At 43.1% G+C, this 27030-nt stretch overlaps 1 protein-coding gene across 1 annotated transcript in view; it reads left to right on the forward strand.

The window, feature by feature from the left end:
- The window catches only part of TAC3 (tachykinin precursor 3), a 203746-nt gene that overhangs the window by 143480 nt on the left and 33236 nt on the right, over nt 1-27030 (forward strand). The window contains exon 4 of the mRNA XM_078659046.1: nt 14828-14938. Coding sequence (XP_078515172.1) covers nt 14828-14938 — 111 coding nt within the window. The remainder of the gene's footprint in view (nt 1-14827; nt 14939-27030) is intronic.

Raw genomic sequence — 27030 nt, forward strand, 5'->3', positions numbered from 1 at the left:
CAATCTTTAATATCCCTAATCCCCCTGATGACACTGAGAGGGACCAGTCAACTGCAGGCATTTCTGCAGATCAGACGTGGTATCCCTCTTTGATGGCTTGTTGATGGTGGTGGATGTTGGCGGTTTAAAGTGCTAATTCTTTTTTAATCTACCCAATGCTTAATTTGTGCCAGTGATTGCAAGTTATAGGCACCAGTACTCAATAGTGGGGACCAGGACTTATTTTTCATCACCATCGTTGGGACGGGGAGGTCCCATGCATGGCGAAAGGGCAAGTACCCCTGCCCTGAGTGCCCGACTGCTTGTGAAACTGGTACCCTGATATTTTGCTCAGCCTTGACATCACACTAATCTAGCATGTGTACAAAAGCCAAGGCCTATCCTTAATAATGCAACATCAAAAACCTGTTTTCTGACCTATAGGGTCACACTAAGCGTACCCTCCTGGTGGCCATAAGAACTCAGTCATGCCCTGGGTAGTCACATAAAGCAGTGGTGACAGTGTAAGGAGTTTTGGTGAATAATTATTAGTACCTGACCATTTCTGTGTGTCCAGGGCAGGATGCTCTACTGAGACTTTACGTCTAAATTTCTGCTGTTATGTGGACCATGGAGCCTTGTGCTGACATTTTGTGTTCATGTCATGTGCAGTGAGTTTGTGACACTTGTATGGTGGTAGTGTCACAAACTTGTATGGTAGTGACACTTGTATGGTAGTAGGGCTCAGTGAGTTGTGGGAGGCTGTGGACTCGGACCAGTGGGTTCCATTTTGGACGGCACAAGATGGAGTGTGGATACAACTTCCCAAGATAGTTGAAGTGTAATGACAGCACTACTGTGGCTGGAGGGTGGAGGCCTAGACAATAAAGTAGAGGATGGTGGAGACAGAATCTTCCTTAGGAGTTTAATGTTATCCTTGTTATCAAAAGGCTGCTGATTAGCTCTTCATGAAAACTGTCACTTGGTAGAGTGTATAGTGTCCTTTTGTCTGTCCCTGATTCCAGCTTCAGGAAGGCTGATGACAGCCACCTGCAGAGATCTCACACTACTTTGTGTCCTTATATTGGATTCTTTTGCTTATAGGCAGTCCCTTTGTCACCTGCATTGTGAAGCAACACTTTACTCAAAGGTTGGGGCAGGTTAGTAGCCTGAAAATGTCATTTGTTATAGAACAACCCAAACTGATTCTGAAGCCTAAGAAAATGGATTCACATCCTCTGTCTGAAAAATGTGTATAAAAGGGGATACATAATCACACACTTTGTTTCATCCATAAAAATGCTCAAAGAGGCACGAATTAAATGGCATACAGTCACACAAATCACACAAATGATTGTGAAAGCTTCTCTTCTTAGAAAAATCTTCTTCTATTCTTTATCCACACAGTCAATGCGTTAAACCCCAGCGGACTTCATCAGGGCTGTTAAAAACAACAAATCATTTATAATATATACAAGTTGCCAACAATGCATATGTACCCTTCACCATATGTGCAATAGTGGAAATGTTCTCATCACCTGAAACAATCACGGTGGGGAAACACACCTAATGCAGAAAATAATAACCATGAGAACACCCACGTCGAAGCCAAAACCTCATACAGTGACCAACGACAACAGAGAATATATGGACCCAAATGTCTAATGTATGCAGCACAATACATCTCACCATTCAAGGTGAAACTAGCCTGATATGTGAAATGACAGTAATTTGCTGTAAAGTCAAATCCACTAATTTCCCACACTGAATGGTTCACCCAAAGACATCATAACTCTAAAAAAACAGCCAAGGAGGAAAAACTTGTTGAATGAGTAAAAGATAGCAAAACCACCACACACCAGTGATCAAAGAGTATTAATAAAGAAGAACGTTAATTCGGTACACTTATTTTAATGTACCTAATCGTAGAAAATTCAATTCCACGTCCTAACAAATCGATAGATGGTACCTATAACATAAAAATCAATTCCTATCACAACCCCATTTCTACATGTCATTCCTGATCGGTATTATTCAAGCTAGTCTGTAATTCATCTTGAACAAAATATAATAAATAAAAGGCCACATAGGCAAAACCATGTACCTTCTCCAATAGGGATAATCAGTGAGGTGGCCGTTGTTTGCGATCTTGCTTACAGGCCGTATACGGCTCCAGACAGGTTCGATGTAATAAACTCGAACATCAATGAGTTCTGAAAAAGGGGAAATGAACAAACCGTAAAAACGGAGGAAGAAGCCAACTCATTTGACTACCCGTATTTACCCTAGTATACACCAAGATGAGCCCCTTGCCTCATGTACTAAGGGACAGTAATTTGTACGAAACATTGCCACATTGTCCCGATGATATGTAATGTACACGAAGGTTCATATATTGCAATTAAGTTGCTAAGCGGCCCTTTGATAAAAGTTCATATCATGCTTTTTTAAAAACGTTACTCATGTATTTCGAAGTAACTTAGTATACATAAAACGGAGGGTTATAGGTCAATAACTTCCCCTCTATCCATCTGAGCAACATAGAGCCGATGACGACAACTCCCCAATCTTTTGTTTCATTTCCAAGTTCTTCTTGACCAAGAAAGGGAGAGCTCTGCGGAGTACCCTAAAGACTACTGTTTAACCCCTTAGCTGCGGTGGCTATTCCGCCGCAGCGCTAAGGGGGAGGCGGGGTCGCGCGGCGCTTCCGTACTCATGACGGAACCGCTCCGTCACGGCCCTCGGGTGAGCTGTGCTTGTGACGGAACGGTTCCGTCACGGCCCCGCCCTCTCTTTCGAACGCTCAGCACAGGCGCGGAATTTGCACCGCGCAGGCGCGTCAAGCGGGCCGTGACGGAACCGTTCCGTCACCAGCACAGCCCACTCGAGGCTCGTGACAGAACGGTTCCGTCACGAGCACGCAACGGGTTAATCAGGGCTGGTGCCTGCATTTCAACCAGTCTGCCAGAGGTCAGGGGGCATCACCGGAAGTCTGTAATTTCTGCTGGAGGACCTGAAGGTCTGCTTGGAGCCTAGCAGCCTGTCTGCCTGCTGAGGCAACGAAGGATGGGCTTGACCATGTAGGAGGAGAGACTGCCCGGGAGAAGAAGCTCAGCTTGTTCTCACCGTGGGAAAACCCTAGAGAGCGAGTGACTCCAAGAGAGTGAAGCCAGGGGCAGCCAAAGTGTTAAAGGGATCCCCCAAATCCCCTCTACGGTTCTCAGTGTGACCCACCTCCAAACTTCTGCAAGTATCAAGCATTGTATGAGAACGGCAGTCTACCTTGATTGAGAGGCTGATGCTGTGGCTATTGGAATAAGAGTCAAAGTGCTTTGTTGTGGGGGACACTGATTGGCCTGGACGCTACATTAGCCGCAGCCCGTGGAGGGAGTTACGGTGGGGCAGGGAGGCGGGGAGGGGCAGGGTGGAGGGTGCTAAAAACCGGCATATGGATAATTGCAGGTAAGTACACAATTTATTTAGTAAAACGAAATTCGTAGCACGCACAGAATCGCATTTTGCGATGCAGTGCGCGCTACGAAATTCGTTTTATTAATTAAATTGTGTACTTACCTCCAATTATCCATATGCCGGTTTTTAGCACCCTCCACCCTCTCCCGCCCCGCCTCTGCGCCCCACTGAAACTCCCTCCACGGGCCGCGGCTGCGCTACATATGCCAAAGACATACACAAGGTCAAGATCAATCAGGAGGCCTCACTTGCCACCCCAGCATCCATTCTGCACCCAGTCTAGTTAGGGAGGCAACACCTTCAAGACGAGCTCTGCTGCACTTAAATCTTCCAGTCTTCAGGTATCGAGAGAGACCATAGCTGCAATTCACGCGCTGCAAATACAGAAGCAGGGTCACTGAATCTGTCCATCCCAGACTGCAACAGGTGGTAGCAAGTGCCCAGGGTCTGAACAACTGTGAGAGGAATAAAAGCCTGAGTAGCAGCCCTGGGGGGGCATATTATCAAGCAGGGCATTAAAAATTATCGCCGTTTTAGCGGCAGAAAACTGCCGTTAAAGCGGCGATAATGGGCTTGATAATATGGCCTTGTGAATTCCAAAATAGAAACCCATGTTCTGGTGTGTACATGGGCTTCTATTGGATTTCTCCAGGGCATATTATCAAGCCCATTATCGCCACTTTAGCGGCAGTATTCTGCCGTTCAAACAGCGATCATGTTAACGTCCTTCTTGATAATATGCCCCTAAGTTTTGCAGAACAAGCTTAAGACTTTTACTGAGTAAAAAATGAAGAGTTGAAACAAACTGAATTGTCTACGCCTTGGGTTGATTAAACTGAACTGTACCTGTGCTTAATCAGTGCCTTTCCCCATGTTCTATGCTGGCAAATTAAAGAAGCTAGGGAGCATGGTGGGGGATGGCAGAATATAGTGCCTCAACTTTGTGTTTGATTCCCCTATTTGCACTAAGTAGAATGAGATTGTGTGGTGTGATTAAAGTACTTTCTTCTAATTCAAAATATAAGCATTGGGCAGTCAGCTCTTAACCCCACACTACCTCCCTGAGAAGCATTTGATTGCCCGCTTTCTCTACCCTGATAATGAAGTGCAGAAAGGGCTATACAACTTCAACCACCACAGTTGGGGCGTGGTACCCCACGTCTGTCCTGTGGACCCCCAAATGGTATCCGACAACCAGACTTTGATTCAGAGCAAGGAGGGAAAAGGCAGAAATGGGAGAATGAAAGGAGAAGAGAAGGAAAGCGAAGCAGTATCAAAGAGAGAAAGTTAAGATGAAAAATTACTTAGAAGAGTGAGATAAAGAGACAGGAGGTGCAGGGGGTGGGATGAAGAGGCATAAGACGGAGTTAAAACTGGGCAGCCTTGGTATTCGGCAACCCTAGCATTCAGCAATCCAGGTCGTACGTTCTTCTGAACTCCCTGCACTTAATATTTTACAAACTAAACAGCCCATGGTCACAGGGATGTCACTCGAAAAGTTCCTCGAAAATGCTCCAGCCCCTGTGAAGCACAGTCTTAGATGTAGAAATGACATTTGTAACTGTGTGTTCTATATTAGTGTGGCTTTTTTTCTTGACCTAACTTAAACGTAAATATTAAACTCTCTGATCACTATAGAAAGTTAAAATCTAGAGCACAGAGTTCTCTGGAAAAAATGCAGATTTTAGAAATTTGTACATAACTTAAAACCTTTCACTTCACATGGAATTCCCTATTCTGCCTATTCTACCTGTACTTGAATATGACACTTTGCCCCCCACACTTTTACTCGGTGTGCCATTACTCCGCAGTTATTACAACGTAAAATCTTTTACAACGCAGGGCTTTACAACGCAATCCATTACAATGCATTCTCAATTGCAACGCAATTTACTATTCTAATTTCACTGGGGCGTTACTTTGGGGAATGCGGTGTAATAGTTTGGGGTGTAAAGCCCTGCGTCGTAAAAGATTTTGCGGTGTAAAAAATGCGGGGTAATGGCATGCGTTGCAAGGCATGCGGGGTAAATTATGTTTTGCCCTATACTTCAAGGCAGTGAAAATTCATGCACGGCTGGATCTAAGAAGGCAGGTCTATAGTGGCAATCATGAACAAAGCCGAGTAACACTGTTAGCAATCAACAAGGTACAACTTTATGGCAACATCAGGGTAGCCGAGTTCCAAAGCTGAGCTAAGAAGTGACCACCTTGTACCCTGACCCTGCGGCGGAGTTGACAGCTTGGGTCACCCAGTGGAATTTTCTAGGGATGCAAAATGCCCTGTGCCACCTCAGGTTACCATTCATCCCCATTTTCAGCCACAGGCCAAGACTTCAGCACATTGCTTCCACACAAACACAAGTTGTCCTCTGTGATGATTTAGGTTGTATTATATAGTATGGTTGTCAGCCGCGGCCGCTACAGGTAAGAGCGGTGGGGCCGGGTGGGGGGGGGGGGGGTTTCGAGAGACGACCAAGAGGGAAAATGTATTATTTATTTAATTTTCTCTTGTGGTCGTCTCTCGAAATCCCCCCCCCATCCCGGCCCCACCGATCTTACCTGCAGCAGGCCGCGGCCGATGGTTGTGCGACCTTACTGTTTAATACACGCAAAAAACTGTCTTAGGTCCAGTCAGGCTCATTTGCAACAACGCTAGCTGAACCATGGGTCGCTGGGGCTTCGAGCAGCAAGGCTTATGCAAAGGAACTAGTGTAAAGCATTTAACAGCACCAAATAAAGAAATTAGAAAGTCAAACAGCACGGAAAAAAATCTGACACCAATTCATAAAAATAGATTATATTTTTATAAATGTTCAAAGACCAAAATGAGCAATATCCTTCGGAGGAGATTCCGGAGATAAAAAAGTTTTAAAGAAAATGTAAATCTCAGTTCAACCGCAACAAGCATCACTGACCGTAAAGTTTGTGAACTTTTGAAAAATTTGTAAGATTTGTGTTCAGCCACATCCCTTCCCAACTATGACAACCAAATCCAACAGAGACAAGGTCAGGGGGGGGCACTAAGGAGTATTTGGACAGTTACCTGGCCACAAAAGTGTTCTCCAGTCTAGTTTTGAACTTAACAGCCTGACCACCATAGACTTCAATGAAGTGGTCCTGATGCTGCAGATGCAGGAGATGAAGGATGCTCATGGATGCTCTTGGTGCTGTACGATCGATGGGGATGTCCCTACGGTTACTCCTCAATCCACAGATCATCAATCAATCAATCAATCAAAGCATTTGTATAGCGCGCTACTCACCCGGAGGGTCTCAAGGTGCATGGGAGAGGGGGGTCCGCTACTGCTCGAACAGCCAGGTCTTCAGTTGCTTCCTGAAGGAGAGGTGGTCTTGGGTCAGGCGGAGGTGGATGGGGAGGGAGTTCCACGTCTTGGCAGCCAGGTAGGAGAAAGATCTTCCTCCCATTGTGGCTCTTCGGATGCGGGGGACGGCGGCGAGGGCGTGGCTGGTCGATCGGAGCTGGCGGGTGGGAGTGTAGAAGGTCAGACGGTCATTGAGGAATCTTGGGCCTTGGTTGTGGAGAGCTTTGTGTGCGTGGGTGAGGAGTCTGAACGTGATTCTCTTGCTGACGGGGAGTGGAGCGACTTTGACCACAGACCCCAGGCTCCCTCGAAGTCATCTTTGAGCAGGTAGAAGGCCAGCCGCTGCTGGGATACTGATCTCTGTACACAACGGTATCCTGTGGTGGAGGCTGGTGTCCCTCTTGGGCAACCAAACTGGACTCAGATGACACTCCTGGGTCCAGCAGATCTGGGTACAACTTTAGGCTGATGAGGATCGGTCTCTTGAGGCACCCAGCGGCGGTCAGCAGTGATTCTCCAGAAGTAGCTATTGACTTGTCAGGTTGGGCTACTTCCACTTTTCTTCGATGGTCCTGGTGCTGGTTACAGGGGATAGCCAATTGACCCTTGGATTCACTTCTTTGCCCTGGGGCTTGGGAGCAACCTTTCCATAAGCCAGAAGCCACAGGCAGAGTCCTGTCTTTGCTAGCCCAAGGTTTGTCAGGGACAGTACAGCAGACAGAGCAGAGTCACTTTACCAAGTCCAAGGGTCATCAGGGTTGTCCTTCTTTGGCTCTTTCTCCATTTCTGTCGTGGTCTGAGGTTCAGGGTGCCACAGGTGCTATTTCTATGCCCCGAAAGTGCCGTGGTGGGATAATGATATGGTCACTAGCCAATGAGCTACCAGGATTACTCCCATCCTGTGATGACATATGGCTATGTGCCATTTAGCAATCCCAAGGTGCACTATTCTGTCCACTCTCAAGATATCTGAACCCTTTCTTGGATGTTAGAAGCTTGGTAGCCCACCCTAGAGGTGTGGCTACCTGTGGGGTTCACGCCCACAGAAAACTCCGTTCGGGCACTGGTCATCCCTCTCTGTTACTACCCTCGGCCTGTCTACCTGAACAAGGGGCAACCCATCAAGAGTGTGATCACCATTTGCCCACTAAAGGTGGATTCGCCTCTGAAGCTTGCCTTTTGGGCCAACACCCTGAGAGGCTTTCTACAAGGGAGAGGTAGCAGCCTGCTATTGCTCCTGAGTCTGGAAGTCGTTCACACTACTCCCAGGAGGGCAGACAGCTGTCTGGTGGCCAGTGACCATGTGAGGGCACTAAGCAACTGGATCACAGAGTGGCAACTTTCTAAAAGTTGCATTTCTATAAAAGTGACATTAAATTCGACTTGGGCATCAAGTCGCATTTAATGCCATGATTAATCTGATTCCTTGAAAGTACTAAGATCTGTTTTATAGAGTTATTAGTAGATAATAGTTAGTGTGCTGCGTAAGGCATTAACCTTGTGTTATTGTAACATAAAACATGCGACATGTGAATTGGAGGACATATAACCCATCTTGAGGATATGGAGCCTCAAAAACATTTAGGTATATGATTGCTAGTAGCAAGGAACAAGCTTGTGCAACCAATTCAATGTAAAGCAAATTAGTACAAGAAGTTGTGCTCGGGGGAAGTAAAACCTCCTGTGCTAAGTTAGCTTTCTGGTAGCACATGGAGGAGTGGGCATTTAGAATGTTAGAGTGTACTCAGAGGAGTAGAAACTTTGGAGGTTAGAATGTACCATTTGAGAGTGTCCTTGGTTACTGTTAAGTAACCTAACCCCACCTCTGCATCCATTCCCATCGCTTACCTAGCTGCTCTTCTCTACACAGTCCCTCAACTATAACTCCCATTGATCTCTCCTGTCCTTTTCTATTCTCTTCTCTCCTCACTCTTTTCGCTTATCTTGTCTCACCTCTCACTCTCCTGCTCTACACTAATCTGCACACATACAAGGTACCTCACACACCTCCCTCAGTAAAAACGTAATTCCCTCACCATACAAACATTAGAAAACCCTATCTCAATTTCATAAGCAGACACAGTTATAACTCCCCTCTATTATTATCTAAAACTCCTTTATTATGGGATTTACTGATGTTTTCATACGGCTTGACAGTACCATGCATCCTAGGGTTTGTTTTCTCTGTATTTTCTCAACTGTATGTTCCTGTTTGTACAAAATCCTAATAAAACCTCCTGAAACAAAACAGAAAAGAAATGCAATATTCATTAATTCAGGCTGGGCGCCATTTTGTAATTTGTAAGACACAGGGTGGCACAACCAGTGCTTCAGTCCTGGGTGGATACTCAGCCTTACATGCCCAGGGTACCATATACTTGGGACTTATAAGTATGTCACTCTCAGCCAATTGGGAATATCCAATTCAACTTAGACGTTGTAATGGGTTAGAACACTGGAACTGGGGTCTGGTTAGTAGGCATCAGTGCACTCTCAGAGTCGAAAAAAGCAGTATCAGTCCGAAATTGTTGTGGTGAACATGCAAAAAGAAGCTCTTTCTTACTTCTTCAATTGTGGAGACATATGCCATGCACCATTAATCTTATAATGCAGGGATACTCAATGTACGGGCCGAGGGGCGCATGCGGCCCTCCTGACCTTTAATTGCAGCCCCCTGGTGAACAGCAGCAGTCAACTGTTGTTCACTTGACAGAGCAGGAACTATCAGAAAGCTATGAAACAGGCATACTTTATTTACATGTTTACCAAACTAGAGGTAAAGAAGCAATTAATATTTCCTAGACAACTTATCTTTAGCTTGCATCTGCATCACATTCCTCTACGCCCACCTTTCAACACCCAACCCTCACCCTGCTGGCATCAGTGAGGCTCTCGGGAAGACACAGTCAATAATTTGTGGCCCCTGGGGAAATGCTTGTGAGTACCCACGTTCTAATATGTGACTTCCTAGACCTCTGCAGAAGGAGTAACAAGCTTCACTTGTAGAGTACTGGCAGCCAATAGCAGCAGGGACCTAAAAGTTACTGGAAAGTGCTAAAGCTTTCAGCTCCCACTATGAGTTGTTTAATTTTTACTATCAATTGTGTTCTTACACAAATACAATGCAGCCTGGCACTATTAAATCCCGAAACTTCACTTATCTTTTTCTGTTATTGCAAGCAACCTGCCAGCATCAAAGTCACAATCATAAGCAAAAAGTTAAGCAAAAAGTACTTTATGGCAAATTTTGATCACAAAAAAAATCTACAAGTACTCCTAAGCACCTCTAATTTTATTTTAAAATAATGTGATGAGAGAAAATACAGAAATCCTCTCCCATTTATGAGCCACTTTGAATGCCAGTGGCAGCCAGTTTTTAGGCATGGTTGATCCCTTCACACACATTCAATGTATTCAATAAAAACCTTCTGAACTCAGGGAATTAAGACTTGCAAAGTAGCAAGAAAACTGCAAGCCATTCAGTGATGTCTCTCAATGGCTTCCAAGTCAAATATCCACTGGCAACTGCTACTTCGCTGAAAAAATCTTCACTTTTAATGCAATTCCGTATGTAGCGCACGCATAAAGTTAATTTACACCTAGGCACTCCCAATATTCTCTAGACCACGTGATTTGTCTTAAGATCACATAGTGAGATTAAGTGGGGAATCTGGGATGTAAAGTAGGGACTTCCGAAGCTAAATGTTTTTGAAAGTATATTCTATTTGTTTTTAGGTCTCGCCTAGGCAGCGCATGCACTGTCTTTTCAAAACATGCTGTATTCAGATTATGGGCTTGGAGGACTGCCCATCTTTTTAATTGGATCCTCTTTCTGTCCTTTGAAAAGGCTGGCTTTTGTTTCGTGGATACACTTAGTAGTCCCTCCTTTTGGACTTTTGTATCCTCCCATGAGCACTGCCCCTGTTACATGTGTTCTTACTCGTCAGGCTATGAAAAGGGCTATGAGAGCACTCTTTTTTCATGTTGGCCTACCTCTGCTCGTTAAGTGTTCTTTTTACTTAGCTTCTGCAGCTTAATTTGCCCTGCCTTCACTTAACCTCCCTGTACTATCCTTCTCACCCCTCCCACAACATTGCTTGCGCGCCAACAACACCCCTCCGAAATCGCAGCTTTTTTTTTGGTTTAATTTAGATTTAGATTCTCATACTTTAATCTCCCTGTGCCCTCTCTCCCTACCCCCTCATCCCTCCCACAATGCTGCTTGCCACCCCCACCAGCCCTCCAAGATCGCTGCTTTAAAAAAAAATTCAAATTAGTAAATTTTTATAGCTGGAGCTAGGGGGAGAATGTGATTTGACCAAATTGACAAGATGTTGAGCCGACACTGAGGCTCGAACATGGATCTCCAGTTCCCGAATCGGCAGCTCTGACCGCTGCGCCACATCCTCTCACTCTGGGGATCCATTAGGAGTCTCCTTTCTTGACACAGCAGTGGCAACAAATCACCTAAAAGGTGCTGCTGTTATGTCAGAGGACTTGTGCGGCCATGCGCCTTTTATTAGCACAGCGCCCGCTGATTCAACAACGGACTACGTGCTTGTTTAGTTAAATCACCGCTTCTTATACTTAATCTTCCTGTGCTGTCTCTCTCCACCCCCTCACCCCTCCCACAACACTGCTTGTCCACTCCATCACCCCTCAAAGATTGCTGCAATTGCTGTTGATTTTTTTTGTATTTAAACTAATACATTTATAGGACGAGAATAAGTGATTAGCCAAAATTCACAGGATGTTGAGCCAAAGCTTGGGGTTCAGGCTTGTTTATTTAAATCACAGGTTCTGATACTTAATCTTCCTGTGCCGTCTCTCCTCGCTCACCCCCTCACTCACCCCTCCCACAACACTGCTTGGCCGCCCCCACCATCCTTCCAAGTTCTCTGGAAAGCTGTTTTAATTGTTTATATATATATATATATATATATATATATATATATATATATTTATATCATCACGCTCAAGCTTGTACCAACAGGCGGGGGGAACGCATGCACGGACACGGGCCTCAAGCTGCAGCCCGATACCAATCTGTGATCTAGAAGCTGCCTGTTTGCCACATCCTTTAGCAGCCCCAGACACCACTGCCTGACGCGTTTCGATAAGTCTTCATCAGAGGCTTCGGTGAAGGAGAAAGACACACATATGCCAGTACTGCAGTTAGGCTTTATTATCTTCGTGGATTCACGGACACTGAATGCAGAACCCACCTGTTTGCCGGGGCCCATTGCGGGGCCGAAATTGCCAGCAGAACATTTTTTCGCTCATATGCTGAGGAGATATCCAAATCCCTCTGGACTGCAGGTACCAGCAATCAATGCGTTATTGCGCTATCAGCTGATCCACAGCGCGCCAATAATAAAGCCTAACTGCAGTACTGGCATATGTGTGTCTTTCTCCTTCACCGAAGCCTCTGATGAAGACTTATCGAAACGCGTCAGGCAGTGGTGTCTGGGGCTGCTAAAGGATGTGGCAAACAGGCAGCTTCTAGATCACAGATTGGTATCGGGCTGCAGCTTGAGGCCCGTGTCCGTGCATGCGTTCCCCCCGCCTGTTGGTACAAGCTTGAGCGTGATGATATATATTTATATATATAGCGCTGGCAAGAATAAGTGACTTGCCAAAATTCACAGGATGTTGAGCCGATGCCAAGGCTCGAACACAGATCCCCAGCTCCTGAGTCAGCACCTCTCATGGCTGCGCCACATTCTCTCACTCTGCACAAATGGGCGATATTTTTCCTCATTTGTGTGGAAAAATCCACCCATGGCAAGTTGTGTACATTTGGGCGAGATTTGCTCTTATTTTCACAATATATATAGAATGGGCAGTGCCGGCAGGAGCTCTGCAATTTTATGCAGGAACCTTAGGCTTTGCGCAGACCGCGGTTTCAAATGTCATTCATTCGTGGCGTGAACACCCTACTTATGATGGCCCTGATTCATGACTAATTGCCTAAACCTCAGTGCAATGAAGGCTCCGAGTGCTCCCCCCCTGACATGATTTTTGATCGCGTGTCTATGTGGTGACGAAGCGGTGGTGCCCAGGATTTGAAGTAAAGGGGAGAACAGAGCAGCTAGAGGGTCTGTCCATCCTTCACGGGATTTATAAGTGGGGATTTAAGCTAAAACAGAGAATCTCTTCCCGCTGAAGAAGGAACTTGGTTGAAGGCAGTAAGTGATCCGTGTAACAGATTGTTATGTAACTTAAGATAAAAAAGATCACCAGGTTGATTTTAAAGCTGCAGTTCCCCCCACCCAAAATCCACAGCACTCAACAAAACTGCACACTCCAAACTAAATAATTACACCTCAAGCCACATAATTACTCTCCACATATATCCACTCTGCTGCAAAACACATAATTACACTCAACAAAATTAAACTTTACAACGTACCCTATATTTACATTCTACATAATTACACACCATGCCACACCTATCAATTCAGCACCAAATAGTTACATACCACACAACATAATTACACTCCACTCCACTTCATACCACATAATTGCACTCCACATACATCTACTTCATGCCACATAGCAACACTCCACATATATACATTCCACACCGTGGCACATAATTGCGCTCAACATAATTTCACACAATGCCGTACAATTCCTCACAACACAATTCAACTCCACACAATTCCATTCCATCCCACAAAATACCACGGCATAACATATAATTCTACGACACACCACTAACATCCAATCCACACCACAAAATTCCACATCTTGACACATAAATCAATACCACAGCACATAAATCCACAACACCTAATACCACACAATTACAATCCACATAATTTTAATGTGCACACATGCACTGATCCAGCACTTCTCATATTAGTTAACTTCAGGATTTCTTTACTGTATCTTTAAAAAAAAATACAAACTGTAATCACACTCTCCTTCGTTTTTTTTTTTCAGCATACACAAGCGCAGCCTCTTTATGCGTCTATACCCTTCTCTCTTTCTCACACATTATTTCTACTACTCTATCTAGAGTTCATTCACCACTACATACACAAACTACCTATCAACCTCAATTTTACTTTCTATTTTTTTTACAGCTCTCATCCCTATCTATTCACCATACCACATATTTCCAATATCCAAATACACTCCACACCACATAATTTGACCCCACACAATTCCATAACTAAGAATTATAATTAAAAGCACATAATTCCACTACCAACAGCATGCATACGTCCACTCCATTACAAACAAAAAACATAAGTAAAAAACAATATCATTTACAGTGGAAATAGCTCTGACTTTCACAAACACAAGACCAATTGCATTGCAAATGCTTGTTTGAGATTAGTACCTGTGAATTCCTCAACAATGCCTCAGTTTGAGCATGTAAATCTTCACGCATCTATGCTCCCAGAAATATTAAATCACATGAAGGAAATCTGCACATCTCCCTTCAATAATGCATAAAACCTCTGTTTAATTCACTAAACCCGTGTTTAATCATGCATCATTCATGAGCCCAACCACCCGTATAATGGGAGGGATTGCTCTCTGTGGCAGAGTCTAGGGGTGTCCTGAATTTACTTCAGGCAGCCTTCCTGGTCTAACTTTTGTTTTTGAGTGGAGAATGGCAGGTTCTCCTTATCGGTCACAAGTACACTATGGGGACTGAGGCAAGGCGTGTGAGTTGGCAGAGGCTGACATCCATAGACAGTAAGGCTGATGTTGGAGGCGTTTGAGTGGGGAAGGGACCATCACACAAGGATGCAAAGAGTGCTAAGGAGAGCTCTGCATGAGAAGTAAAGCGGCCCTGCACATAGCAAGTTGTCTACAGACTTAAAATAAATTAATAAAGTTAGTGCAGATTATTACTGTAATGTTCTTGACATTAAATTGAGAAATATACAAGTACATTCACAGTTTCAGTTTTTTCTACAGTTTTTCAGGGTTGCCCAGCAGCATTTCTGAAAAAGATTCCTGCATCTTTTTACGTATTTTTCTAAATATATGGTTCGCCTTCGCTGTCGCTCACTGTTCTTTTGCCCTCTTTTTAGATCCAATGGAGCTGTACTCCCAAAGGTTGTCCCCGGCACTCCTCCGGCGCCTCACTGACAGAGACTACCCCAGTGACCGCTTCTACGGCATGATGGCACGCCGGAACACTGGTAAGGCGACCGCGCACTACCTAGAATGCGTTCAGGGATGCCCCATCACTTTTCACAATGCCATGTGTGGATCGTACAATGCCACCATCTTGAGAGCTTGAGGAGCCTATTTACATAAAGATCGTTTGTCTTTACTGTTTCTGTTCCCTTCTATCCTATGTTACGCTATTGTATTGTATTGTAATTGCATTTATATAGCGCTTACTACCGCTGACGAGGCGTCGAATCGCTTTTTTGGCGAGTAGCACACTACTCCGTACCCATAGAGGATTAGTGTTGAATTAGTATAGTGAAACATGCAAGTACATTTTAAGTGGTGGATAGGTTAGTCAATTATTTGGATTTGGAATGATAGCAGAAGGATAGAGGAGGACAAAGGTTTGTATTTATATAGCGCTTGTTGACGCACGCTATTCAGGAAGCCTACAAAGGATTAGTGGTGAATTAATATGGTGAAATATGAAGTAATTTCAGTGGTGGATATTAGTCAGTTACTTGGAGTGTGAAGGATAGCGGAGGGATAAAAGGGGAAGAAAGATTTGCATTCATACAGCACTTGTTACCCCTGATGGGTGTTGAATCGCTTTTCTGGTGAGTAGCACGCCACTCTGGAACCCATAAAGGATTACTGTTGAAAATTAGTATAGTAAGAAAAAATATGAAGTAATTTGAGTAGTGGATATGTTATTCAGTTATTTGGGTAGTATATTAGTATAGTTTAATATGGAATTTGAGAAGTGAACATGTTAGTCTGTTAATTTCGATTGAAAAGGATAGTGGAGGGATAAAAGAGTGAAAGATTTTTTTTATTTAAAAACATTTGTTTTTAGGTCTTAGCAATAGGAAGAGACTTTTGGATGAGTAAAAATAAGTTTTTGAAGGGAGGACTCAGAGGAAAGAGTTTAGAAAGGTTTGTTTTAGGGGATCGGTTTAGTAAAAGAGGTGTCAGATGATACAAGGAGGGGTAGAGTAGGAGAGAGTCTAGAAAGGGTTATTTTGGCAATCATAGTAGTGGTATGGGGTTTGGGATAAATGAGAGAGTGGATGTAGAGGATATATTGATAGATGTATAGGATGAGAGATATGGTAGTGCATTGGAAGGAGTAGTAGAAGAAATTTGAGATGAGTCAGAAGGTTGGGCTAGAAGATTTATTGAGCGAAGTATGGGCTGAGAAATAGGGTAGTGCATTGGAAATGCTAAATTAGAAGAAAGTGATAAATATGTATATCCATAATTACATTGAAAGTATATGTGTTGCAAGAGTTACAAAGTGTGGTGGTGTGCAGTGTGTGTGTTGTGTGTTAGTGTTATTATGGTAGAAGGGAGAGGAGGGTGTTTGTTGGACAACTGATGGAAGGTCTGTTAGGTGTAATTACAGCAGGGAGAGTGTGTCTGAATGGGATGTAGTTATGTATGGTGTTGATTGGTGTTGTGTTAGTGATGAGTGTATTGGTTAGTGGTATAGGATAGAGTTGTGTACTGTTTGTAGGTGATGGTGGATATGTGTGGTAGTTGGGATAGTAGGGTGTGTAGATGTGGTGTGGTTGGGTTTGTAGTGCAGGCTGGTACATTAATCTGTGCATAGTGTTGTGCGTGGTGTACATTTGGTGTGAGTGTGTTGCTGTTTGTGGATGTGGATGGTGTGGGCTGGGTGTTGCTAAATGAGAAAAAGGGCAGCATTTCTGGCCCTAGTCCCGACCAGTCTCGTACAGGCTCAAACAGGCAACTGCCCTTGTCCTCTCTGCCCTTAACAGGATCAAACAGGCAAGTGCCCTTGTCCTCTCTGCCCTTAACAGGATCAAACAGGCAACTGCCCTTGTCATCTCTGCCCTTAGCTTCGACACCCGGGCTGAGACGCCCTAAGCCTGGCCTTTTTTATAGCCCTACTAATCAGGTGACCCCTTCAGCCAATGGGAACCGTAGCCCTAACACTATCCAATCACAACACTAGCCCTAAAATCTAGGAATCAATAGGAGACCAGGACCTTACAGCCAATCTTAGCCCTAGTCGAGGCACCCAATCAGTTAAAAAACCCTGATCTCTACGTCCAATAAAGGCCCTAGCCCTACCAGTAGTCCCAAAACAAGTCCATGCAACCAATGGCACAGGTATCCCTAGTACCTACTTCCAATAGAAAGCCTAACCCTACTCTAAGACCCACACCTAGTCCAGCAACCAATCACACCAGAAGCCCTAATCGTTACTTCCAATTAAAGGTCTAACTCTAGCCCTCGTCCCACCCTACTCCTAACAACCAATAACATAGGAAGCCCTAGTCCCTACTTCCAATAGAAATCCTAACCCTAGCCCTAGTTCCAACCCTACAATGATTGAATCACAGACCCAGAAACCAATTAGAACCCTCAAATACCCAACCAATGAGGACATTAACCCTAATCCAATAGAAACACCAGATACAACCACCAATCAGTGTAGACATGTACCAACCACTAGCAGACCATATAAGGTCCCAGCGACCTCAGACAAGGTTTGCTGGCCAGGGAGTTGGAAGCTGCTTCTCCTATTCAGAATCTCCTAGGAGACAGACCGGCTCAATCCACACTTTGGACTTCAGCAGGTAAGGGCCTCATTAACTTGAAATCTAACAATACTGTTTGAATAAAACTTTACTCCCCCTGCTGGCCAAAAAACGAAGTGCACAGGCCCTAGTTAAACACAGTTTAAACAGCTCACAGAAGCACCCTCTGATGTAGAAAAAATCCCTGGTGCTCGGGGGGGAGGCAGGGGGGCTGGTTTCACTGGCTTGTGAACACAAAATGGTGGCTGGGAGTGCACTGTTTTAACATACAGGTCTTAGCACAGAGCAAAGGAGAAATTTGGAGGGAAAACAGAATTGTCACCAAGGAATGAGAGGGACAAACTACAGAGGTTGGACTGCAAATTCCACAATTTAACACACTAAATGGAGGCAATCATGGGCAGGGAAAACCACAAATTTAAAACACAACACAGGTGATAAAATATGCAATTACAGGCAGGCTAAGACTACAATTTTTAACTGTAACAACCACAGACATAGACAGTAAACACAGAAAGTGAAAATCGTTTTTTAAACAACTTTTTGTCTTGGGAAGAGACAGCACTAGTCTGTCTCCTTACCACTTCCTGGACTCTGCTCACTGCAATCTGTCTCCTTCCTTGCTTCATGAGGTGAGGCACCTCCAAGACATGCAACTCCAAAACAAAGCCCCTAAACCCGCAACTGCTCCTCTGTGGAGCAGTGATAAAGTGTCTCCCATGCTGTCTCCTCAGTTACCCAACTGTTGCATGGGTAAAGGATCGGAACAGACACCAAGTCGGGGCAAGGAGGGTTTTATTGACCATGACAGAATTTTTCTCCTCGTGGTCATACTTTCAGAGGAATATCGGGCATTATCGGCTTTGTAAATAGGGCTTTGTTCTCTCCCGGTCTCTCTTCTTAACTGCTCCCTCCTGGACTGGTGGCGGCTTCCCAAAGGCTCCGGGTCTTTATGGCAGGAAATATAAAGAGAAGAAGGCTGGTGTAGGCTTCTGTTCAGAAAGGCTTAGCATGCAAGGGAGGGTTGTGATGGGACACCCGACCGCCTGTGATTCACTCCTAGACGGTTCGGCTTGGTGAAGTGCTCAAGTGAACGTGCCCCGTTAAACAACAAAATAAAAGAAAACAAAAAGTAAAGAGGACGCGGCTTCAAGAGCTACGGGGGTACACTATTCCGCCTCCCCATGCAACCTGTGAAGCGTTTGCATACCTGTAGAAGCCATGCGTGGCTGGGCGGCTCGCAGGGTCGTTGACCTCCTGGCTCCACCTGAGTTCCTGATGTCACGTCCTCCGTGTCTTCTTCCTTCCTGGTGGGTCCGAGTTCTCTGTACAGCACGGGCTTCTCTTCCTCCGTTGCGTCTTCCTCCGCGGTGTTACGCCACACACACTTCCAGGATTCCCTCTTCCTTAAGGCCCCACAGGAGGTGGCGTCAAGGGGCGGAGTGATGTCCTTCGGGATTCCCCATTCGCAGATGCCTTCTTCCAGCGAGTCGTCTAAGCAGGAGGGGCTTCTGGTATCAGTAGTCCAGGGGTCTTGTCGGGAATAAACAAGAGCTGCAGAGGGGGGTTTAGCGACCCACCATTCATCAATGACCCCGCATTTCTCTTTGGGCGGGCCCACAACGTCACACCAACCAATAGCAGACAGCAAGATCAAATTCAGGTGGGAGGGAACCATACCGAAAAGTGGGACTATGGGCCCAGGAGTAAGAAGATTGCTGATAAGTAATAGCTTCTCTGTCCCCTGGGGTCACTTCCTCATCTCCTTCATTACTTCATGAGGAAATATAAAGCTGGTATCTCCGACTGGATGATCGCACACAGAAGGAGACACTTTATGTGACCAATATAATTCAAGTACATATAATGGGACACAGCGGATCATTGATCTAAGGAATCAGATGCCAGGACCTTAGAGTCAGACTCCAACTCACCACCTCCTCCAACCTACATACGGTTCTGAAGAATGAAGCGGGCCTTGAGAAGGAAGCTGATTTGCAGATAAGTAAATCATATCTTTGCTCCAGCTTAGACAGCTCCTTCGTATTGTGCCCCTTAACCACTTGGCTGCTAAGGGGTTTTCCCCTCCTGTGCTGCATATTTATGAATCCCATTATACATGACGAGTTGACCTTGTCATGAGCACAGATCCAGTGTGCCTCATGACGAGTTCACCTTGTCATTAGCATGCAAGTGGTTAAAGTAAGGAGAGAGCTCTGCCCTAACTGTTCCAAATGCAGTAGAAATCACACACCTGACCCACATACTAGTCAGATGGCACAGAAGGTTTACAGCACTTCTGAGTCATACCAAACTCAACAAACATGGAATTGTGGAAGGAAAAATCCACTTTCCTTGACTGAATGATACCACCACCCTGGGCACATCCACTGTATGATAAGTATGTTTCTCCTCTGAGATAGGATGAAGGTTGAGGTGCACAGTCAAAATATCGACTACAAAATATCGACTACAAAATATCGTCTGGACACAATATCGAGTTTTAAATATCGAATGGACAAAATATCGACTGGACAGAATATAGACATGAAAAATATCGTTATTAAGGTAAGTAATGTAATATCGATTGTTAAAAATTTAGACATTTAAAATATCGAAGTATATAATATAGTTTAATAAAATTATCGAATTTTTGATAATATTGAATTTTTTATAGTGATATTTATGTTATTATGTGTGTTAAAAGTGTGTATTTATGTTATAAATAATTTTAATTAATGACATTTTTATTTTTTAATTTTTGCGTAATTTAATTCTGTAGCGGGTTGTGAGTTTATAGGGGAATAGGGTGGGACGTAATTTAATTATAATTAATTAAATATGTAAATTTATTTATTGTTATTAATTTTTAATTATTTGTTAATTAATTTATATTTGGTAATTAATTAACTTTTAATTGGCAATTAATTTTAATTAATTGATTAATTGCTAATTATGTTAATTTTACTAATTTATTTTCTGTAGCGGGTTGTGGGTTTATAGGGGAAAAGGGTGGGAAGTAATTTAATTATAATTAATTAAATATGTAAATTTATTTACTGTTATTCATTTTTAATTATTTGTTAATTAATTTATATTTGGTAATTAATTAACTTTTAATTGGCAATTAATTTTAATTAATTGATTAATTGCTAATTATGTTAATTTTACTAAATTATTTTCTGTAGCAGGTTGTGGGTTTATAGGGGAATTGGGTGGCAAGTAATTTATTTATAATTAAATAAATATGCTAACATATTTATTGGTATTGTTTTAGAATTAATTGTTAATTAATTTTTTATGGGTAAATAATTAAATTAGAATTGCTAATTAATTGTATTTAATTGATGAATTGCTAATTAGGTTAATTTAATAAAAATAATTCTGTAGTGGGTTGTGGGTTTATAGGGGAATAGGATGGGAAGTAAGTTATTTATAAATAAATAAATAAAACAACTTTTTTTAATTGTATTTAATTAGAAATTATTGTAAATTAATTTTTAAATGTGAAATTATTAATTGTTAATTTGTAATTAATTTGTATTAATAGTTACATAATTGTAATAATTAATTTACAATTGTAATTTTAATTGATTAATTATTATATTATATTAAATTCGTAATTACTTTTAATTAATTTTTGATAGATATTAATGTATATTTATTGAAATAATATATGAAGTATTTAATTTCCCTACTGTTGCACCAACTGGAGTGGGAATAGTAATTTTTAGCACTACGCTATGCAACGCTTTCCCTACTGTTGCACCCACTGGAGTGGGAATAGTAATTTTTACCTCTACGCTATCCAACGCTTTCCCTACTGTTGCACTCTTTGGAGTGGGAATGGTAATTTTAACCCCTACGCTATCAAACGCTTTCCCTACTGTTGCACCCACTGGAGTGGAAATAGTAATTTTTACCTCTACGCTATCCAACGCTTTCCCTACTGCTGCACTCTTTGGAGTGGGAATAGTAATTTTAACCCCTACGCTATCCAACGCTTTCCCTACTGTTGCACCCACTGGAGTGGTAATAGTCATTTTTACCTCTACGCTATCCAACGCTTTCCCTACTGTTGCACTCTTTGGAGTGGGAATAATAATTTAAACCCCTACGCTATCCAATGCTTTCCCTACTGTTGCACTCTTTGGAGTGGGAATAGTAATTTTTACCTCTACGCTATCCAACGCTTTCCCTACTGTTGCACTCTTTGGAGTGGGAATAGTAATTTTTACCCCTACGCTATCCAACGCTTTCCCTAATGTTGCACCCACTGGAGTGGGAATAGTATTTTTTACCCTTACGCTATCCAACACTTTCCCTACTGTTGCACCCACTGGAGTGGGAATAGCAATTTTAACCCCTACGCTATGCAACGCTTTCCCTACTGTTGCACTATTTGGAGTGGGAATAGTAATTTTTACCCCTACGCTATCCAACGTTTTCCCTACTGTTGCACCCACTGGAGTGGGAATAGTAATTTTTACCTCTACGCTATCCAACGCTTTCTCTACTGTTGCACTCTTTGGAGTGGGAATAGTAATTTAAACCCCTACGCTATCCAACGCTTTCCCTACTGTTGCACTCTTTGGAGTGGGAATAGTAATTTTTACCCGTACGCTATCCAACGCTTTCCCTACTGTTGCACCCACTGGAGTGGGAATAGTATTGTTTACCCCTACGCTATCCAACACTTTCCCTACTGTTGCACCCACTGGAGTGGGAAAAGTAATTTTAACCCATACGCTATCCAACACTTTCCCTACTGTTGCACTATTTGGAGTGGGAATAGTAATTTTTACCCCTACGCTATCCAACGTTTTCCCTAATGTTGCACCCACTGGAGTGGGAATAGTAATTTTTACCTCTACGCTATCCAACGCTTTCTCTACTGTTGCACTCTTTGGAGTGGGAATAGTAATGTAAACCCCTACGCTATCCAACGCTTTCCCTACTGTTGCACTCTTTGGAGTGGGAATAGTAATTTTTACCCCTACGCTATCCAACGCTTTCCCTACTGTTGTACCCACTGGAGTGGGAATAGTAATTTTTACCCCTACGCTATCCAACGCTTTCCTCACTGTTGCACCCACTGGAGTTGGAATAGTAATTTTTACCCCTACGCTATCCAACGCTTTCCCTACAGTTGCACTCTGTGGATTGGGAATAGTATTTTTTACACTTATGCTATCGTACGGTAATAATATAGGATATTATTTAATTATATTATGTTAATATATATATATGTTTTAACAAATATGATTGTAAAATTATTTTTTTTATAACTTTCATTAATTATTTAATTATTATAAGTTAATTTAAGTATTTTAAGTATATTTTAGTAATTAATTATTCATTTTAATTTAATTTAACACTGTTTTTAATAAAGTCGATATTTTTTACAACTATATTTTTGTAAACGATATTTTGTACTTGATATTTTTGTACTTACCTGTTTGTAGATACAAACTCGATATTTTGTCTGTAGATATTTTTCCCTCGATATTTTTGCAAGTCGATATTCTGTCAGTCGATATTATTTCAGTGATCCAAAGGTTGAAGGAAGAGTAAATGAGAAGCCAACCTCAGGACCACACAACCAGGAAACACCATCAGAAAAAAGGGACCACAAACTAGAGACCCTCAACTCAAATGGTAGAGGGGATGGCCATGAGAAAGAGAATGTTGAGAGACAAGCATTTCAAGAAGATATTTCCCAAAGGTTAAAAAAAACCAGAGGAAGATCTAATGGGGCCTAGCCTTAGACATCACATGAGGATCCAGCCCCTTCAAAGTGTTCCAAGGATCCCTGGAACCCTGATAGCCGACCTCTGAACGCTGACGCTAGAAACACTGAGCCACAGTCAGCCATAGAAATTGCAAAATGTGGCCTCCCTCACAATTCCAAGCTTGCATATCCCTTTCCATACACTAAAGAATGAAAGGGGGTCCATTGATGATTATATGCCTTCAAAATGAAATATCTGAGAGACTTTTAGACCAATCATGTACTTTTCTAGAAAACCCGTTACTTGCAGCCTTGGCCATTCAAAAGCCATGCCTTCAACCTGATAGCTAGGAGAGTGGATGATGAGAAACACCGGGCAATCAAAGGTTACTGTAAGGAGAACCTATTCCTCTCCGCCAATATTTTCCTGAGTAGGAGAAACCAAGACATCCTCAGCCAAAATGGAATGTTCACCAGCACCTTCGATCTCAACCTCAGAGTCAGAGGCATCAGTGGAAAGGTAAAAGGGAGCTGAAGGATCCTGAAAACAGACGTAGTACAGAGGAAAGCAAGCATTGTGATGGGAGGTAACCAAGGCCAAGTAAGGATAACCAAACCTCATTCATAATGCAGAGATAATGTGGGGAGACAAACCATAGTCCGGATAACGTAATGTACCTGCTTAGGACATGCTTCTCCCTTTCCATCAAGAACCTCTAAAGCTGGGTCCATACACAAGATCTGTCCCTCAATGTTTGTTCCCAGGATGAGGTGTGCACAAGCCAGACCTCCATTGTGCTTCTCCATCAAGAACGTAACAAAACAGAGGCCTTGATACCTTGGCTTCAAGATGCCTGTGTAGGAGCCTCAACTACCTCTTTACCACAAGAGCCAGGATCTGTGACTGTATGGCGACCCACTTCAGATCACCCTAAGGAAACAGAGTCGCCAATTCAACACTGCAACATTCAAGAGGGAAGCGAAGATCTTCCTAATGAGCAAGTTCCTCCCGTAGGCAAGACTGTTCATCACTAGCACCGTGATATAGGTGTTTCCAACACAGAACAACAATGTATGTAAAGATAAAGTCACCAGTTATGCTGAGAATAATCTTTAACGGTACTGTACTACTCTGGACTCGTTGTGATATAGAATGCACGGAAAAAGAAATATCGGAACTATTTGTATAGGAATACTGTTACACCTTGTACCCTAATCAGTTCCACATTTTTTTTATTTGAAACCGAGAAGATAGACATGTACAGGAATATTATATATAAATGTTAATACTGCTATACAAGCTGTATATCAAACCTATCATGTCACTGTGTATATTTATGTTAATACTGCTATACAAGCTGTATCTCTTACCTACCTCATGTAACTGTGAAGTGCTCTGATACCCAAGGGTTTACGTTCGCCCTATATAAAACTCTTTAAATGAATAAATAAATTCCCACTGGCAGTGGTGGCAATCTGAGTCAGGACTGGGGGCCCTTAGTGCACAAGAAGCAGAAGGAGGCTTGTAAACTCCCTTTCTCTACTGCTGTGTGTTCTGTTGGGAACATTAAAGGAACAACAGGAGAATTTGGATGCCCTGTTCGATCGGTATAAAGAATGATACATCATGGAGTGAAACTTTGGTTTGTGTAGGATCGCAAGATGTTTAACAATGCCTGAATATATTTGGCCCAATGGCAAGAGATACACTTGAAAAGAGGTTAACCTGCATCTCTTTAGTCACCAGAAGATGTGCAAAGTCCTCTTCATTTGGTATTGTGAAAGAGAGCCTCTGGGAGCACCAAGAACTGGAAGGGTAAGTGCCACAAGTTCCTGTCTGTGTGGAAAGTTTCAGTTTCTTATAGGCTTACTTCAGGAACCCAAAATTGGGATCCATAAACTATAAAGGGTAGCACCTCACTACAGTAGAGAAGATTGCCTGACAGATTAGTCACCAGATAACCAATTTAATCGCTTAAGGAATTTCTGTGCCAGGACCCTTCTGACTGTAAAGTTTGGAGTGGAACCTTGGGATAAATCTACCTGTGTCATTTCATTCCCTCTGAATTAACAGCCTGATTCATCAAGCTAAATTGCACTTGTAAAGGGCAAGATTCTCATTTTCTTGCCTTTTACGAGTGCAATTTTTGCATTTGGGATTCATCATCCCAAATGCAAAATTCGCTATTAAAGAATTCACACATTTGCGAAGAATTGCATTTAAGGAATCTCTATTTGAGATTCCTTAAATGCAATTCATGAATCATTTTAAAATTGCGAAATTGCAATTTTGGGCCGCTATTTACCGAGAGGTCAGACCTCGTGGTAAATAGCAAAAACGTAGAAAAATGCATTTAAATGCATTTTTCTAAGTTGCATGTTACACACACACATGTCCTTTGGACATGTGTGTGCGCAACACCAATGTAGATTACATTTTAGGGGTGCTACAGGATGTCCTTTGAACACCCCTGCACCCTTGAAATCGCATCCTTATTTGCGATTAGCTAATTGCTAATCGCAAATAAGGAATAACTCCCCATTCATTCCTATGGGCCTGCAGGCCCATAGGAATGCATGGGGAGTTATTCCTTATTTGCGATTAGCAATTTGCTAATCGCAAATAAGGAACATGTAGGAATCGCAATATTTCTTGCAATTCCTACATAAATCCCGTTTTGCAAGTCCTTAATAGCGATTCCTTATGAATCGCTATTAGGGGCTCCCAAAACGGGAGAATGATGAATCTGGCTGTTTATCCCTTATGACTGGTAAATGGGAATGTTGGGAACAGGATCCGTATGCAAGTGGAGAAAAAGACCCTAACTGGTAGCTGCTATCTCTTTCTGAGGAAATTTCAGGTTCTCCCAGATGTAAGGACCTTTCTTTTCAAGAATTGGCTCATCCTGCCCGGATGAAGAAGAGGAAAAAGATGATTGCCCCTCTTGTTATTCTTTCACTTCTTAACCAAAGAAGAAATTAGATATTTCAGGATTTCCTTCATGAGGGCTTTGAGATCAAACTTACAAAGCCCTTTTGGTACAAGAAGCCCAGCTGTAGCATTGTACTCAGTGGACCTCTTACTTGGGTTCATATGAAATTTACCAGGATTAGAATATGACAGCTCCCCGAAGGAACCTAAATGCTTCCACTTCTGAGAAGGCTTCCCTCCTGACCGAGGAATCACAGCGGATATCAATGCTACAACAGAAGCGAGCATCCCTGTATAAAGGAGGGAAGCACTCAGGGATACAAATCAAATCCACACCTACCACTAGGAGACTGGGAGATGCTTATCCCAAGCTACACAAACTGGTCACAAGCACCGACCCCCTGCCAAAGAACAAAAGACCTAAGCATAAGGAGAACACCCCCGATAGCATGCAAAGTTCATACACCAAACCACACATGGACCCCTACTGATGGGTGCATGGCTCAGAGGCTGGTGCTGCCAAAGCCACAACGAAGTCCACAGTCACCGTCAAGAACCAGAGAACAGCACGGAAGGGAACACGGGAACACCTCCACAGCACCCTGGCTTACGGCTGCAAATCAGGAAGAGCCCAGCTCCCAGGCATTCCAGAATACCGACCAAAGCTCAGAGGCCTCCTTGTGAGACCAGTACACTGCAGCACAAAAGAGGCCCAGCCTCACCCACAGCAGCATCCCGCCTGCAACCAACTTGAAGCCGAGGAGGCCTTACATATGGCTCGACCCAAACAATGAGGCTCTAGCAAGGAGGAGGTGAGTTGGAGCCCACATTCCTGGACTCATACAGAGAACCCTGTCTCTCACAGAGACAGATACATCACACAATGGC

This window comes from Lissotriton helveticus, chromosome 1_1 (genome assembly GCF_964261635.1).
Source record: "Lissotriton helveticus chromosome 1_1, aLisHel1.1, whole genome shotgun sequence".
NCBI classification, from domain to species: domain Eukaryota; kingdom Metazoa; phylum Chordata; class Amphibia; order Caudata; family Salamandridae; genus Lissotriton; species Lissotriton helveticus.